Here is a 19,315-nt window from a genome sequence, read left to right on the forward strand (position 1 = left end):
GCTATACCTATTAAAGTATTAAACGGATTCAATTACAGGGCAGATTATGTACCATTCTAGACTGCATCCCACTTAACATCAGGTGCTATTGTGGTCAAATAGCTGCCTTGTTGTGCATAAAAAAAATAAAAAAATCTAATCTAATTTTGTTTTACTCGTTCAAAATGATGTAGTAGCCATTTAAAAATTTAATTTTACAACAATAGGCGTATTAACGTGTCGCTAATGACCTAAAATACTACGATGTTCCGCATAGATGCCCATGAGTATACAATTTCATCTATTTGTATTCTTCGTCGTTCACTGTGTACTCCGTTAACTCATTTACTTTCTGTGACATTATCATTTCAGCCACAGGACGTCCTCTGCTGAATATAGGTCTCCCCCAAACTGCGACATTAACATTTTTACAATAGCAGTTCTAGGAGTATAGGTAATAGGTAATAAAAACTATTATCGATAGTGAAGTCCCTGGAAGATCGTTTGGTTACTCACAGCCTCAGCCAGCACGTCTCCGACCCGCTCCATCTTGAGGATGGTGACTTTCTCCTTGTCGAACTCCTTGTACATCTTCTCGACCACGCTGCCGTATGGACTGAGTGCACCCGTTAGCAACAGGATGTCAGGTTGACAGCCCTTGAGGACCAAGTCCTTGCTGGAAGGATGTTAGTTACTCACAGCCTCAGTCAGCACGTCTCCGACCCGCTCCATCTTGAGGATGGTGACTTTCTCCTTGTCGAGCTCTTTGTACATCTTCTCGACCACGCTGCCATAAGGACTAAGCGCGCCTGTGAGCAGCAGGATATCAGGTTGACAGTTTTGAGGACCAGGTCCTTGCTGGAAGGATGTTAGTTACTCACAGCCTCAGCCAGCACGTCTCCGACCCGCTCCATCTTGAGGATGGTGACTTTCTCCTTGTCGAGCTCCTTGTACATCTTCTCGACCACGCTGCCATAAGGACTAAGCGCGCCTGTGAGCAGCAGGATATCAGGTTGACAGCCCTTGAGGACCAGGTCCTTGCTGGAAGGATGCTAGTTACTCACAGCCTCAGCCAGCACGTCTCCGACCCGCTCCATCTTGAGGATGGTGACTTTCTCCTTGTCGAGTTCCTTGTACATCTTCTCGACCACGCTGCCGTATGGACTGAGTGCACCCGTTAGCAGCAGAATGTCAGGTTGACAGCCCTTGAGGATCAAGTCCTTGCGGCTGAAAGGGAATTAGAATAAGAATTAATGTTAACAGCACTGTTGTGTTCCGGCAGTTAGAGGTAAGATATCCAGTTCCTCTGTGGTTGAGGATTCCGGGTGAAGCTTGCTTTCACCTTCGGCCTGAGCCTGATCATCACTTACCATCGGGTGAGATACAGGCTAAAAGCTTCCTCGTTGTGGATTAAAAAAAAATATTCATTACATGTCAATAGAGGTTCTTTGTTATTAATTACAATCAATTGCAGAATCAATAATAAATAATACAAATCATGTCTAGTAATTTGTCCAGTGTCAATTAAATGTTAAGTAGTTCTTCAATTTTATATAACGCCTGCTCGTCTGCCTGTACCTAATTGGGTGATACGACACGCATTTCTGGGAGATTACATGTAAAATTTTCAATACATTTTCTTATTAATAATAATCAATTACAGTATCATTATGAAAGAAATACAAATCATGTCCAATTAATAATACAAATAGAATTAATGTCAATTAAATGTCAAATAAATAGTGGGTAACCAACAGTGTCAATGATTAAATTCCAAACAGCTCGTCAATCTGGGGGCACGGCAGTGCCCCCGCCAAGTCGAGCGCGAAGCAAACACTGCCGTACCATCCTTTACTCGAACCATTTCGCCGCATTTTCAGGCCCCTATTTGAGAACCTCTGGATAAGACCAGAACGCAGAAATTTTCGTCATTTAGTAAGCTATAATCACATACTTTAAATCCAAAATTTCAAGTCTGTAGGTCATTTAGTTCCGAAGTTAAGCGAAAGCAAAGTTTCGCATTTACGACAGTCACTCACTGATGATCATCAAAATAGAACTAGTACTTCCCATTAACTCAGAGAGCTGAAATTTGGTACAGAGTTAGGGTTTAATGGCCACATGAAGGGAAAACTATAAAAACTAGGAAAAACGTAGATCTGGAGTAACCACATTCATAATCAATACTACTCCCATACCGTGGTGTTCGCCTGTATCGCTCACCGCTAGATGGCGCTAGCACTAGCAAGCGGTGTCCAGATTTTTATTCTTTCTAGAGAAAGTCGTCGATTAAGTTGAATGTTGTGTAATTTGCATTTCGTTGATTTCGTTTATTATACTATAAGGTTCGCTTAGGTTATGTTATTAAAACAATTCTGATTCGTTGTCCATTTTAAAGGTCGTTAAGTTTATTTGTGTTTAATATCGTAAAAAAATGTCGATAAAACGACGACGTTAAATAACTTTGCCACGTTCTACAAAAAGAAGTGAAATCCCACCAAAAACATTCTGTAAAAAACTAGCCAAGTCTCGATGGAGCTGCTTGTTTATCTCTAAAAAGTAATGAAATCTAGACAAAGTCGTGCCAAGTCTATGGTTCCTTACTGCGATTTCTTTATTATTATAGTTAATGTTGTGTGACTTGGCCGTTGAACAATCTTTATTAAGATAATCATACATTATAAATACGCAGCTTTACTGAACCCACAATTGACTGGTTATTGTTGAACCAACGTTTTCCAAGTGGCAATTTTCCATCGTCAATGGGTAGCGGTTCTGGCGACAGATTGGTGCAATGGTGTCATGGAGCACCTGGTTTTGTCACCCTTCAACGGCCAAGTCACACAACATTAACTATAATAATAAAGAAATCGCAGTAAGGAACCATAGACTTGGCACGACTTTGTCTAGATTTCATTACTTTTTAGAGATAAACAAGCAGCTCCATCGAGACTTGGCTAGTTTTTTACAGAATGTTTTTGGTGGGATTTTACTATTCACGGCAAAAACATTTCGAATCTGTGACGTCTTCGCTGTGCACCAGCTCCGCCTTGGTATCCCACGTAAACTATCAGTAAGTGGTAATCTTATAAAGATAACATCAATTACGCTTACTTGACTACTTTATGTTATGCGTATAGGGGTGAGTTTAATGGCACCTTCAAACGATTAATAACTTTATGCTTACTTTATGAGCTCTCTTAAAAGGATATAACTTACTAGGTGAACAAGCACTCTTTTAAAAAACTTTACACTTACTTGATGAACGCGCGCACATACTGCTTGATGTTGTGCGTGTTGAGGTTCCCGCGCAGCCGCGAGCGGTATTCGGCGAGCATTCGCTCGCGCTCAGCCGCCTCGCACGCGTCGCTCGACATTTGCTGCGGAGACGTATACGTTATAGCATACGACAATATAATGGGTATTAAGGGCCCATGCATACTACTTTTTTTCAGGCACCGTAAGCTGGATCTCGACTAGAGGCAAGTCTGGCAAGAATCAAGGTCGAATGACTACTCAAATAGCTGCGTCCACACTAGGCGCAAGGGCTCGCAAGCCATGCTTGTCATCCTGCTCACACAAGAGCAGGGTGACCTATGCGCCCGGTGTGGACTAATGGAATTGGAGACACTGCATCAACCTGAAGGCATGACTCTTTGCGAGGGCAATTCCGTAGGCACGGATCTAGCTACATTTTGTCGCTCGGCCCGAGGCTGCCTCTAGTGGATACGCGGCTGTAGATGCACGTTTACTATGACGCATTTGCTGTGCTGCTAAAGATTGCTGTACATTCTGTACTCGCGTACACAGCGCGTTCTATTTACATGAAACACGCGTCTACAGCGCCTGATAAAAACTTGGTGTGCATGGGCCCAAATTGGGTCTTCCTCAGATCATATGAGCACAATTACCCATATTTATTTACTCCTGAGTCTTCCTACCATGACGTAATTATACTGAACACAGATACTATTTACATTAGGTACTTAAATAAATCAAGAAACATAAGTAGAATAGAGACAGTGACTAGGAACTATGAAAAAGACATTTAAAAGCACTAGCAAATGCAAAAACTTATTTATGTACATAGATGTTATTCACAACAACCACACAAACTAACAGACAGAAATGGAAAGAAGTAAAATGTATCTAAAGGTAGAGTTCTAATAAGCACAAAAGGTATAGTGGTTAGTGAGTTAGTAACACTACAAGAAATGCTTTTAGGAAAAGTAAATAATGCACAAAAATATAAAGTTGAAGCCTTGTTTTTTAAAATAGGATAAAAAGCTATAGCAGTTCATTACATTTCTTACCAGTTGGTAAGTGGTTGGTTGCATTCATGGCATAACTAACATATTTTATTTACGCCTGTGGTGACAACAAATTCAAATAATTTATTTGTAATGCAGTGATAGGTAAATAAAGAGGTTTCCCGCCATTTTTTTCATACGTGATTTTAGAAGAAAATTCCCAAACATTTTCTTGAAAGACTGCGGCTCCGCAATGTATATTAGTATCAGGTTAGTATACAAAACAAAGAAGAAGATACCTGGTAGGCGTAATATACGGGCTCTGGCTCTAAACTCACGTGTCCAAACTTGTGGTAGATCAGGAAGTCCTCCTCCGACTGCGAGATATCCGCGCCCTTCCATCTCGAGAACCTGCTGCGGAACGCATCAGCTACGGATGATGTGGATGCTGTGCAGTTGACCAGGATCAAGCCGAGGAGTCTTCGAGGGTGGGCAAGGCCACAGCGAGCGAGGACGTTGGCGCCTGCGCCTTCTCCCAAGCCCACGGCGTAGCGAACGTGAAGGAAGTCCAGGACGGTGATCAGATCTTCTCCTAGCGTTTGGAGGGATGGGAATTGATATCTGGAAAATGTTACAGAAGTATATTAGGCTAAATCTCATGGTTAACTAAAATAAAGTAAGTTTACAAAATGTCTTTAGTGTGGATGTGACGAATGTGTGTGAATCTAAATGATTAGTTTCAGGCCATTCAAGACAATGGCAGAGACTAAAAACTAAAATGAACTACAGCCAAAATACCACACGATGCAGTGAACTGCATTGTAAAACAGGGTCAAATTTTATGAGATGCTTTAAGTACCAATCGAACCGATTACTGATTTAACTCTCGCTCGATACATGATTTTACTTCTTTTCGGAAAAGCAGGTTAATTCATTTCCACCATTTCATAACCAAACTGAAAATAATAGAGTCAAATGCTTGATAATCTGTGTATCCAACCAATTGGACCCTGGTTCGAAAGGGTCCCGGAGTATACTATGTTGATGTGATGTGTACATAAATGAAACGAGCTTGTCTGTTGCGTGCACTTGCTGCTTATTTATTATAAAGTGTATTCTGTATTTTTCTTATAAGTTAATATAATTGTATTGTTTTAGAAAAATAAATATCTAAAACCATAAACCATAAGTGTACTTACGAATCAGGCAGGTCGGGCGAGTTCTCCTCGTGGCCCGGCACATCCACGTGGATGAAGCAGGAGCGCTCCTTGATCTCGCTCATGGCCGGGCTGGTCACGAAGTCCACCAGGGACGAGTCTGCGGAGGGTTAACAAGACAAATCAGTTGATTTGTAGCAGGTAGGATAATCTTGGATCGTACTACTACACCTTTCCTTGCAATTATACTTTTTGGTATTCGTTTCATTTTCTTTCCATTTTTCTAAGTCGGGGTTTCTTTATCTAGATAGGTGCAATATTATGATAGATCGTGCTCATTCCTTTAGCATTTGCCTTTTGCGGGATTCGAACTCGCAACTGCAGCTGGCGTTGTAGTCCGTTACATCAAGTATCACGTCAGACCGGTTGTCTTGATATAGCTCCGTCTATTCTTTTCTATCGTTCTGAGTATGAGCTATGTCTCACACAATAATGAAAACATTGTAGTTAGTTAATAAACAAGCTGTTTCATCATCATCATCATCATTTCAGCCACAGGACGTCCACTGCTGAACATAGGCCTCCCCCAATGACTTCCACATCGCACGGTTGGTAGCGGCCTGCATCCAGCGCCTTCCCGCTACCTTTATCAGGTCATCGGTCCACCTTGTGGGTGGACGTCCTACGCTGCGTTTTCCGGTACGTGGCCTCCATTCCAGAACCTTGCTGCCCCATCGGCCGTCAGTTCTGCGTACTATGTGCCCAGCCCACTGCCACTTCAGCTTACAACAAACAAGCTGTTTACTCACGGTTAGTTCCAAGGTCGTGGACGGTGAGGAACACGCATCGCTTGTCTTGCTGGCTGAGATCGCCCTGGAATTGGTAAGGTTTCGCTTAATAACTCGATACTTTATCGTTATTCAGTGTAGTGTTTCAGCAAACAATTTAGAGTATCAGAAAATATTCTATTAAAACCATAACTATGTTTTTATTGGCGGTCAAGCTGTAGATCCTGGCTGCACAGGAGTTGCAGCGGTGGGAACGAGAGGTGGGAATAGTCCCGTATCAAAACCATACGTTGCCCGTTTTCCTCCTGTTTAGTTCTACCTGGTAGAACCATAAAAAATTCAGTGCTCCTGCCAAAAGTTCTAACCGTAGCATGAGTGCGATCATAGGCAAATCATTATAATGAGGGTTTTCGCGATTGAAAAATCCGCCAGATGGCAATACGTAGACGGGAGGTCCAAATGCTGCATGATTGGTTATTTTTGACATGACATTGACAGATATGTCAAAATCCACCAGTCATGCAGCATTTGGACCTCCCGTCTACGTATTGCCATCTGGCGGATTTTTCAATCGCGAAAACCCTCATTAAATGCAAATCGCGATGCCTGGCATGACAAGATTGTTCTAGAAAAAAGTAAGTAGGAAAAATAAAAAGCAAAGAAACAACGATATCGCGGGACAGCTGAGCACAATGGCCGCCTGCTTCCACACGATAATGAGGCGGAAGACGGATGTGGGACTGCACATCCTTCGCTTGTCAATTACACAGAGAAACTGCCCGGAACGAACGGGATGTGCCGCAGTTACAGTTTTTGAAAAAAGAAAAAAGTTGGTTTACCCACGTCCTCTATAAACTAAAGAAGATTTTAGCTTTTTCTCTGTGATCATACACTTCTTACTGTAATATTAATCAGTAGTGTTTAATATTCGGGGTCTAATTTTGTAAGTTCCTTGGCAGCTACGAGGTTATTCTTCTGCTCAACTATGATTGAAATTAAAACAAAGGTACTGGCCCAATCACCTTTGATCAGTTGTAAAAAAACTTTAGGCCCGTAAAAATTGGTGCAAACGTAGGGATATGTATTATCATAGAGAACATTATAAAGAAGAAAATTAATTGTTAACTTTACATGTAAGTAGGTACTTGTAGAGTTTTCTAAAACAAATTCATCAATTTTGGATATTTTTACTTAAAACATATAGAAACCAGAAACCACTAGTAATATTTTACGTATCTATGTAAGAAAATTCAACAGCTGTCAACGTATATTCTGCATTTCTGTGCAGCTGTGGTAGGTACAGCCATCACGGGGAAATATTGCCATTAGCTTGCTTGTAAATATATTAGTATCCAATACATTTACGTAGATGGAAGCCAGACGATGGAGAATTAATTGGATTGTGCTATGAAACAAGATTTTAAAGCGACTCGACATCGTCGCATGACTCTACGCCTCCTCAGTAATAGCGCGCTCTTATTAATGCATCGTTACATATTTATAAATATTTTTAGAAGAGAAATGAATGAGAACGCGAGAACACAAGAACAATCTTACCTTCTTACCAACTTGGTAATAAAATATGCTAAATCTTGGAAAAAAAATGAAAACATTTTTATTTCATTTTAATCAAAGAGTAGGACTTACCTGGCCGTGTTTTGGAATGATCCCCTGTTAGAAGCATGCAAACAGAAAGTCGCATCTCAAATACATATAAAATACGGACGACACAGCACAAATCTGTTTAAAAGGGTTTTATAACAGAGCTAATAAAAGTAATAGTTAATGGTTCAATGATGAAATTTTTTCAAGCCCCTTTTTAAAAAAGGTTGGTATGTGTGTAATCTGAACCATGAAAATGCAAGGCACGTAACAATAATATAAAAATAATAATAATAGAAATATATAATATATATTTCTTTCAGGATAATAAAAAGCAAATAAATTCTTATTTGCACTGCCTCTTTATTACGCTGAGAGCAATAATATTACATTAGCACTTCACCGCCATTTGATGTCAAGCAAATATTAGTAGGTATGGATTCTGGATTACATTCTCAAACAAAAAGTGGATTCTTACCTAAGGGCATGCATATTGTGTTACTATTTGTTATAAAAACATCAACAATTGAGTTTAAAAAAAGTTTTCAGCATCGACTAGACTGTTGACATAGTTTTCAGGTGGAAATTAATGGCTTTTTTCGAACGGTTTCATAATGTAAAGGAAATTATGGACTAGGTACTCGTATTTAAGGCACATGGACATTGATTTGTAAAGTTTTGCACACTTGCACGCAGACTGAGGCTTATTGACTTACACACAAAATTTTATAATACTCGTAGATCTTAGTTATTTCATCTAAGATATATTAGATATTTCATCTAAGATTTAAACTTCAGTGGCTAGACTTTGGCTAGACAACACTATTATAAAAAAAACATAAACAAAATTGGTTTACCCGCATAAAAGTAGATTTTGTTGCTTAGTAAAGCCACACAAGGGCATTGCGCATCAAACACGCTGTTTTCACCAACGCATAGATACCCAATACAATGGAATCCAATTTGTTTGAAACTTAACACTGCGATAGGGAAACTAAGCAAACGAGATAAAAAGAAACATTTCCCAAAAAGAAAGTTTGCTATCTATTAGATTGGAAATCAATGGGATTGAATACATTACGACTGTGCAGATTCTATGTTTAGAACCGTTTTGTTACGCAGATTTATGAGTAAGTATTGTATTGACTCAAAATTAGTTTTTTTTACCAATTCTAAAAAAACATAACACAGTAAGTAGCTACTTGTAAATGTTTAAGCTCAGTAAGAAGTATTAATTTAGATTGGTTTTAATTTATTGCACGTCATTGTATTTAATTAACAATAATTATGGCAAAATGTATTTAATTTTATTATCATTGCTCAGAAGTATCTGTAAACAAGCAATCAGGTTCTAGAAATTACTAACAAGATGCCAAAAAAATTACTCCAATCAGTTATTGTAAAGGCAATCGTTATCGTAAAGGATCGTTAATATTGTGTTTCTCTATACTTTTCTCTGACAAAACGATAAAAAGGTAGTGTTTATTTCTCACCTGCACGTGGACATGAATGTCCCCGCTCCGATCCGTGCTGACGACATATTTCTGCAACAAAGGAAACCGCATTCAGACAATATTCAAATAGACATTATATAAAAAGAAATACACATTAACACATTACAGAAGCCTTTAATATTGTTTCAATTCAAATAAATGTATGTATTATTTTGCGATGGTAATTAACACGATAAAATTAATCTTCACTAATAATTAATAAATAAAGGGAAAAGATTGGATTCTTTGTTTGATTTGGGTAGCCCAAGTCCTAGTGATGCTCTACCTCTGGGCTTCGGCTTGACACTACTTTTTGGGACACCCTGTATAGGCTCTGAAACTATTGGACCAAGTTGAAAATTTCTTTCTCCGTTAGAACCCTACATTATTTGTATGCAGTAGGTACGAAGTTCGCCGGGTGAGCTAGTTCAATAAACCTAGTTTAACATAGGTACCTAATTAGATAGGACTTCATTGAGCAAGTCAATACAATCTCTACTCTAAAATATAAATAGTAGATGCAACGGAACTATCTTGTCAACTGTTCTATAAACTACCAATACACCTATGTGTTACGAATTCCTTTGACGTCACAGCATAAAGCACTTCAAGTCATGCATTGAAGACGGAACCCACGCTATTATGGCGTATGACGCATGAGCCACGGCTGTCAACAGCGCAATGTGTACAAATATTTGGTAGAATGTCACGGCTTTTGATTGAGTTTACTCCAACGTTGTTGCAGTACATTATGGACTATTAAAAAGCTACGTCTGGCATTACTTTCTCGGAAATACAGCTTTATTAATACTTTTAAAGAACACGATGGAAAGCAATGGAGGAAAGAGCATTGGTATGCCTAGAAAAGCCCGGTTTATTGCGTTGGAAAATCTCAGCGGATTCAATTTCTTCTATTAGGATGAATGGATCGAGAGCTCTACTCTGAAGGTACGACCTTTTTGCAAAGTAGATGGAATAGAATAGTTTATCTTACGGTCTTACTTATTACAGCATAGAAACACAAAACTTTCAGGTAAAACACAGTAGGTATAGATATTAATTTCAATAACTCCGAAGGCGACTCCAAAAATGTCAACCGCGGAACACGCGGTGGCATTTGTTTTTATTAGTGTCGTAAGACCCGATTATGTCTGCTATTCAGCCACGCTGGGTTGGTTTTGGTGGCAATTGGAACCACGCAAGTATAATAGGAAAATACGAGACTATCGCCCGTATTCACAAACATTACTATGAGGTCTCACAGTGCGCGTAGACGCACAGGGCCACACACGAACTAGTCTCAGAGCTCTATTCAACGCTGTGCGTTTTATTTGCTGCTTCACTTAAGCAAGCATCGTTTGTGAATACGGGCGCTTATCATTTTACCAGTTTATTATTGAACCAGTTGTCAAATACTTAAGTAAATGCTATGAATTAATGCACCTGATCGTAAATAATATTATAGACACAAAACAACCCACTAGACTAATGAATCTTCGATTAATTTCAAGTATGCAAGCTAATTGAAATATCACTAAACAGTCTTTAGAGCCCACCTTATGTCTGCAATAATAAGAGCGATAATTCCAGTCCTGTTACCTATTCAAAATTGGGTTAGTAGCACTGTTGCGATGCTTTACTGCACTTTGACAGCAAAATTAACTGCTGCACCTGCTAATTTTAGAACAAGAATACCCTTGAGTCTTCCTATGCCAAGAATTACGTGCGCCGTTTGTCTGGACTAATTTACTTAGTGGGGTCTCTTCGATTCTAGATGAAGGATTTTAATTTAAAGAGTTAGTAGTTAACCATAAAAACAACAACTTTAACGAGTTATAAATCACATTACGTCCAGCAGTGGAAGTCATTTGGCTGAAACGAACGAACGAAATCACATTAATTTAATCTTAGATGACTGAAGACACACAATATTTCTAGCAATGTCAAGAATGGAGGACTTAATTTACAATTTGGTGTCGAAATTAGCAGAATTTGACTGCATATAAATTGCAAGAAAGGTTGCTCTCGGCCAGTGGATGTTAATCACTTGAAACACAAAATAAATCTAGGTGTAACAAATTGTTTTGGGTTAGTTCCCCAACAACAGGCTCGATCCTGTAATTTAATAGTAAAAGTTTCTTATTGCCTCCTGGTAATAAACTTTTTTTGTGTAAATAAGGTTGAATTGTAATTGGTGTTGTTGTGAAATTACAAAGACGCTTGATGAAAAAGTAATTACAAACTGCTATATGAATTACATTATGAAAGACTGTTGTAATATAACTGTTTATAAGGGGCAATCTGCCCGTTCTTTTACAGCTGAAAAAGGGTAAACACATTCCTATGTGATTGGCGTAAAGTGTGCAAATTGAAGTATACTACTCCTACAGAAGTATTCTGTAGGAGTAGTCAAGTACTTGAAAGCACACAGACAAGTGGCAGTGTACAACCGTTAAAATTACATCGCCTGTTATTGAACCAGTGTCAATATCACAGTAAATCTTAACACTCTTGCTTGCCAGCTGTCAGCCGAGCATCGCTCGCGCAAACAATGCTGTTCGCGCCACGGAAATAGACGGCAATCTATAACGTGCTGTAATGCACTAGTAATATACAATACAATATAGTGCGCACAATATACTCGTAGTGTGTGGCTGAACTATATTGTGCGCGTTTGAAGAATAAAAAGCTATACCTATTAGGGTGGATTCGACCAAACAAGAGTAAATATTAATCTCAGAATAAATCGTTTTGACATATTTCCTATACTGAAACTGTCAGTGTGCCACTTATTCAGGAGTTATCCTCGGATAAAAGTTTGGTCCAATCAGACCTTAATGGATTATGTTCATAGATCATCTTTATTAGGTGTAGCGTTAGCAGCGATAATAATATTGTTCTTCTTGTTAAACATCCTACCAAAGTTAATAACTTGGGTCTTATAGAGCCCATAAGTTGTACAAGATCACACCACCTAGTTTTTCAACAAATTACGAGAATATTCTCTATTCAAATTGCTATCATTAACAATAGTTATTAAAATAACCCTCCATCTGGCGAAGTCGGGTAATGAAAGCTACTTACATGAGAATGAAACGATAAGGATTTTCTATCTAGATTAATATAAAATTGTTGCTTCCAAAGTAATAAAAGAAAACAATAAAATAACTCCTTAGGTTCAGATCCTCTCTGCCAACTGCTCTACTTCACGCTAGATTCGACAAGCTTCAGGCGACCGACGCTCAAACTCTACATTGATTTACGACGTTGTTTAGATCAAAGAAAAACATTTTATTAAAAACATTCCGAGGGTAGAGTGAAACTGATTTATCGGGGACTGACAAACAAGTTCAAGAACCAGTACAGTGTATAGCAGCGAATAATTATAGAAAAGTTTTCCTATAACTGACGATAATCTATGCTTAAGTCTGTTTGTACACAGATTAAGAACCAATTTTATTAAAATTGGGATGGAGAGAAAAGAAAAACTTGAATAGTGAATAAGCGAATGAGTTTTCATAAGACCATTTTCTCCAAGAGGCACTATAAAATCGATATGTCTGGAAAATATACTCTTTCAAATTACATTAGTAGATCTGATGGAACCAGCCGAGTTGGATTCGACGATTAACCTCTTTCTCGAAGTTGGACCTACCTAACTGGACTGTTTGTCCCAGGTATACATAATTGTCAACAACTTCGAGTGTAGTGTCTCCAACCTTCAGAGGAGTGGGTACAACACGGGCATTTGACCTTAACATTTATAGACACATTATCCACATCAAAATTAAACACAACCTTGCAAGCAGTTCCCGAATATCAAATACATAACAAAACCAATTAACACCCAACAAACATGCGCGGGCGCACAGTTGCACCGGTGTTTGTAAACACACTATTTCGGGCGAGAGTGGAGCGGGACGGAAAAATTCTCGTATCGCGAGTCGATGCCCCGCGTGACTAATCTGATACAATTATGCCAAGAAAAAGATCACAGGGAAAGATCAGTATGAAAACTTTAATGATTTATTTTCTGTAATTACCTATAACGTAAACGTGTTAGTAAATTATAACATAGTAAGTCCTGAGATTTCGCGCTTGCTCCCAACAAATCACACCCTAAAAAGTAATCCTGTTACTTGTTAGGAAAAAAAAACCCATCGAGTCACACTGGTACTGATAACACACATTAAGTACCTTTAATATCAGGTATAAGAGCTTTCATTATAAAGAAACAATGTACTAAATACATTAAAAATCAAAATAATTATGTAATCCAAAGCTTACAGTAAGAAAGTTCAGGTTAACGAGTAAGGGTGTGACTGGATGGGATTTTTTTCCCCAACAAGTAACAGGGTTACTCGTTTGGGTGTGACTCGTTTGTGTGGATCGCGTGCGGATCTGGCCCGCATGCGGGCTGCCCGCATTTCATTATTTCATACATGTTTAAATGTTTTTCCTATTATGCGCGCTACACGCACGCGGATTGATGAAAGACAACCAAATATTTAAATCTCTTTTATCTGATTTTTCTGAATACTCGTACTTATGTGTCTACAGGTCTCGAATCTGTCGATCTAAATCAAGCATAACTAGAAGTACTTAATAATAGTCTATTAGAAATACGTCTAAATGGTAATTCAACGGTAGAAGAGGTCCGGTCATAGCAAACGGTTTGCCCATTGAGCTCAATTAGGAGTCGCTGCATTGAGACGAACCACTTGCCCGCAAATGAGGGATCGAGATTAGGTATGGAATGGATGATTTGAATCTTATGAAAGAACTTATAACGCAGAAGCTATAATACCTATTATTGGTACCTAGTCAAAAAATATAGGTACTTCAATAATAAGTACCCAATATCCTCAAGAAAAAATGTGCCAAAATCATTAAGAATGTTTTAGCCCTGAAAACTCAATTAAATAACAACAATCAAATCTATGAACTGTAAAATTAGTAGCCCCATTAACCCCCCGTTTTGGGGTACGAATCCGCGTTCCTCGGATTTCCGAATTTCGTAAGTCAACTGAGTAGTTGAACGGGTGACGTGGTTCTTCTACATATATTATCTATAGAAAATGTATAGAACAATCACATTTACCAAGCTCATAAAAAGTAACTACGTCAATTGATTGGTAGTGTTAATTAACCAATTGTGAACGTTATCTCCTTGCTTATCAACTTCCCGGCTAACTAATAGGGGCTGAACCATTCCTCTCATAAAGACTGATGCGATTGGATCCTTCGAGAGGTCGTTAGCGGTTCTTTGATTTGTTACCGTGCACAGAGAGCTCTGCTTTGTTATTTTTTTGGCTTTGGCATTTGTTAAGCCGATGAAAAAGTAGATCGATGACAATATCCAATGATGTCATACTACGAACGAAACGAAAATAAATAAATATGAAAAAAATTAAAACAAGAGGCGCACTCTACGCTGAATTAATGACATACGAAAAAAGATATTATGTAACACCTTACAAAAAAAAAGTAAGTACGTTTTAATGTGACACAGAAAACAATCGAAAGACATCCATTCTTGGATCAAACCGAAATTGGTTCTACCGCTGCAGGAAAAAGGGTAAAAAAACAAAGTTCCCTGAAACGTACATTCTTTTAAAACTGTCAAACATAAATCTTTCCGCCAATACCCTACTTCCGGCTCAGGGCTGAGCAAAAACTGATACGATTGGATCCGCCGTCGTTAAAGGGCTTCTAATTTGTAGCCTGCGGGTAGGACGGAAACCCGCCGCTTATTAACGACTCTACTCGTTATTTAGATCTGAGTTTTATTTTGTTTTTGTGAAAACGCAGTTTCTGCATTGTTTTTCCAATTTTCAGTAAATTATGAAAAAACTATTTCTAGCGAATGTTATTTCTTTCATACTAAATGACCACGATATGTATGAATAGTTATTCTTCCGATATATTACCGGTAGTTGGTATTAACTGAATAATAAACTGAAAAAGATCCATCTTTCAGATTACTTTAATAACACCTTTTTCAGCATCCATTTTTCAAGTAAGTGAAGAATTCGAAGGGGTAAGTCACAATACTCAACTAGCTCAATAGTTATTTTTATTTGTATAAAAAGATAATAAAAACATTAAAACATATGATTCAAATCCACGCTACGTGACAGATATGATATGATTTTATTCGTAGTTATCTTAAAATCCGAAAATAGCCCTGTTCACCTTATATCCGCTCCGTTCCTTTTCCATAAAGATGCAAATATCTGTCGGGACCCAGACATGTCAGACCCTATTCCGAAAAACTATGCCTACTTATATCTTCTTATACACATGTATGTATATTTAAGAGCTGTAGGTAATATCTCGTTCTGTATGTTTTTGGTGTATAAGATATAAAGCTTTATAAGGAAACATTATAAACTTGTCATCTGAATGTAAGTTGAAGGTACATATTACTGAACAATAATTCAGAGAAAGTTAGGAATAGGCCTATTCAAATACTCTAAAGGTTAACAGGTAGAGAATGCCACACGGCATTAATTTCCTCTTTTGTACCGCAATTTTTGTGTACAACAAAGTTTTTAAATAAATAACATCACTTATATGCAAGTTTAACTACTAAGGGTGAGTTGCGCCACCTAACTTTAACGGTAACTATGACGATAACCGGTGCTTTTACTATGGAGTTTGACAGATTTTTGACGTTTGTCAAAGTTAAAGTAAGATGGTGCATCCCGGCCCGGCCGGCAAAACCGGCAAATTCTTTCTAACTACTCATTACTATTCAATACTATTAAAATCTCGAAATATCTGCGAACAAGGAAGTTGAAAAGTACTAACTTAGTCCGACTCGTAATAGACCCCTGACACGGGTCTAAAAGGTCGAAGGGCGTTGATAGTGGCGAACTCCCGGATTTCTTCAAGGACGCCTATCCCCGACATTTGTAAGGGACTTGTTAGGGAATGGGACTGTAAAAGTTTATGTGGATAAGATCCGGGAAAAGTTTTGGTAAAATCTTTTGGTTTAACTTTGTAATAATTTTGTGGGTTCTGTAGGCAATCTTTGAAGGAAACAATATTTTTAGCGACTATACATTTTATCATTATACTTTGTGTCACGTAAAAAAGCGGTGGTCAGAATAGGAACTAATATTTACAGTAACTACTGATTTCTGTGTTCGGTGGAGTAAGCGGCACCCTTCAATCCTCTTTTTATTTGAGGAAAATTATACCTACGAAAAGTTAAAAACAAGTTACTCTACCAACCACTAAGGCCCAGAACAGACGCGACGGTGAAACGCAACTGCAACGAAACTGCAACTACTAGTTACTTTTGAGTTGCATCTAAGTTTCTGCCATAGCGTCCGTTGAGAGACCACACATGACGCGACCAGTTTGAAACTTTCAGTTTCAGTTTCATTCATCAGAATCATCAGAAAGTTGCAGTTTCGTTGCAGTTGCGTTTCACCGTCTGTTCTGGGCCTTAATGTATGTAGTAGTAGGTATGTAGTTACCCAATATTAACATAAAATAAACATCGAAAGATGCTCATGAACTATGTATAGGTATGCTTACATTACTGAACAATAATTACTATGGGGTAGCCGGTACATCAATCACCCTAACAAGCTCTCCAGCTCATTACTAGGGGTGACGACGCGACACGACTCTGATACTAGATACCAGGCAAGATAAATGACAAACTCCTAGTTTAGAAAAGGGAGGTATGAAGCTCTCCATACCTATGTATATAAGTGTTTGTGTGTATAAGATTTATGTAAAAAACCTAAGTATTCTTCAATGATATTAACTACGCTGATCGCCTGGAAGAGTAAGTTTTATAGCGATATGACCGCCTAAATTGTACCGTCTCTTTTCTATATTGCTTTCCTTTCTTGTCTTGTGTGTGTTATATCCATCAATCTACCCTAATGTTGCTTGGGTGCTAAACTTTTTTGAATGATGTATTGGGATACTGAAGATTCGATCGTGGGCACTTAAAATAGCGGAACGTAGTGCTCAAGGCTTCGGTCGTCGTTTAACTGCTTTCCAAATAAATAACTCACATATTTATTACCGCATACATTTCTATATAAAAACTAACAGTTCAAATGTTACGACGATGTTATAAATACTTAACTAAATTCGAAAATATTTACCGCTAGTAATACTGGTAGGTAAACATAGTTATGTAAATAATTGTAAATACCTATTATTCTCGATAAAAATATTGATCTTGTTACAAGATCAAATAGTTTTATCTAAATGAATGCCCAGCCCAGTCAATTACTTAACACCCACTCGCGTAGATATCTTGTAAAATATCCTACAAATAGGTAAGAAACTGTTGAATCTAGTTTAAAGCAAACAAACGAACCGTCCATTTTTTGGCTATCCACATAAAAATTTATCGACCGCAACCGTGTCGAAATATTCGCAAACGATTTATTTACTACGCACACTTACATATTTTCAGGCACGTACGATACAATTAATTCACACATTATTTACAAAAGAAGTCTAATAACACCTCAAAATCTATATTTAGCCTTTAACAAACTTGTTTGCAAAACACAAATATAGGTATTATACTTTCGATAACAACTGCTAAATTGGATCTACTTTAAGAATTACTTTTCGCCGGAAAATCGGAACCAAATCACTAAAATATTCAGAGCCGCTCTCAATACCAAAACTTTAAAAATAAACTAACCACGAAAAACTTATCAATAATTCTATCAAAAACTTCTACTTGAAAAAATTCTGCCATAAATAGATACTTTCATCATGCAGATAAACCATTACAAAACAAAAGAAAAAATAACGTCAACAAATAAACCCGTCAAAATCGGAAACAAACTTAAACGCACTAACCTGGAATCCTTTCTCGTCCGCCTCCGTCATTGTACCACAAACTAAACCGCAGTGAACGAGCCGACCTCTTCGCGGGAGGGACCGAGGAGCTGTGAGGAACCCGCGATGGAGGGACAGGAAAACGCGCACTGGAGAATTGCGCCGCGCGATAACTGCCTCGAGGGAGATCCTATGAGGCTTGGAAAAATTGAGGTCCAAGGAAAGATAGCCTTTCTGCGAACTCAATTATGTTACTTCCTTAAGGCAATTGGTAACCCATTGACATGAGACTTCAAAACAAAATGATATTATCATTTGATATCAAGACATAAAAAGTTACACGCACAATGAATATTATGGCTTAAAATGACATCTCTAAGATACTAAATATCAATTTAAACTCCTACCAAATCTCCTACCCTATCAACGTGAGTTATCTTTTGTAATGAGGGGGAAGATGTCCAATAAAAAATAATCAAGACATAAAAAGTTAAACAAGCAATGAGCACCGGTTTAAAATGACACCTCCACACTAAATATCAATTAAACTCCTACCAAATCTCCTACCCTATCAACGCGTCATTAAAAATAATATGATTCTGTGTCTCATCGAGATAACGTTAGTAGCTAATTTCTGGTAATATGGTAAAACAATACCTAACAGACACGACAATAAGGCAAGAATAAGCGTTTCATGCATCGAAAGGACAAACTTACTCGTATACACAGTTCGAAATGAGGTCAACGTGTGAGGACTGAATGAATAAGTCGTACCTAGAGCTTCATTCAAAGATAGACAAGGCAAAAAGTTAACAGTATCTTCTACATTCTACAGTCATTTGTAAAAATAAACAAGACAATCATAAGTAAAGCCTACCTCATACTATAATTAAAATAAGTGGTGTATTGGTCATTGACTTACTTTGACTTGATGTCCCCTAGATGGGGCAGAGGGCGTCCACAACAGTCCTCCATTGGTCATTGTGTTATGTTATTAAAAACTAAATAGAAATAGTTTACATAGATTACTTTAAATTAGTACATACTTGATTTTGATTTGCACAGTGCACGCTGATCTTAATGCTACAGATATAAACATATTTGTTTACAGTAAAGCACGAATAAAATCTGAACGTTTATTACCCATCTGAAATGTCTATTCTCTTTTATGATGTATCTTATTTGAGATAAAATACATATGTAAAACATGTAGGTATTCA

The 19,315-nt window shown here is 37.9% G+C and overlaps 1 protein-coding gene across 4 annotated transcripts in view; it reads right to left on the bottom strand.

Moving 5' to 3' along the window:
- The window catches only part of LOC135088461 (uncharacterized protein ZK1073.1), a 44,498-nt gene that overhangs the window by 3,539 nt on the left and 21,644 nt on the right, over positions 1–19,315 (bottom strand). For 2 of the 4 annotated variants that reach the window (XM_063983281.1, XM_063983280.1), the window contains exons 2-7: positions 9,270–9,320; positions 6,196–6,259; positions 5,429–5,546; positions 4,568–4,850; positions 3,238–3,359; positions 848–1,206 (exon numbers count right to left, since the gene is read on the bottom strand). In XM_063983281.1, the coding sequence (XP_063839351.1) occupies positions 1,032–1,206; positions 3,238–3,359; positions 4,568–4,850; positions 5,429–5,546; positions 6,196–6,259; positions 9,270–9,320 (813 nt within the window). In that variant the 3' untranslated portion in view covers positions 848–1,031. Of the gene's footprint in view, positions 1–847; positions 1,207–3,237; positions 3,360–4,567; positions 4,851–5,428; positions 5,547–6,195; positions 6,260–9,269; positions 9,321–18,116; positions 18,250–19,315 lie in introns of those variants that run through there. The other 2 variants (XM_063983283.1, XM_063983284.1) reach the window with 2 other exon arrangements.

This window comes from Ostrinia nubilalis, chromosome 4 (genome assembly GCF_963855985.1).
Source record: "Ostrinia nubilalis chromosome 4, ilOstNubi1.1, whole genome shotgun sequence".
In the NCBI taxonomy this organism is placed as follows: Eukaryota; Metazoa; Arthropoda; class Insecta; order Lepidoptera; family Crambidae; genus Ostrinia; species Ostrinia nubilalis.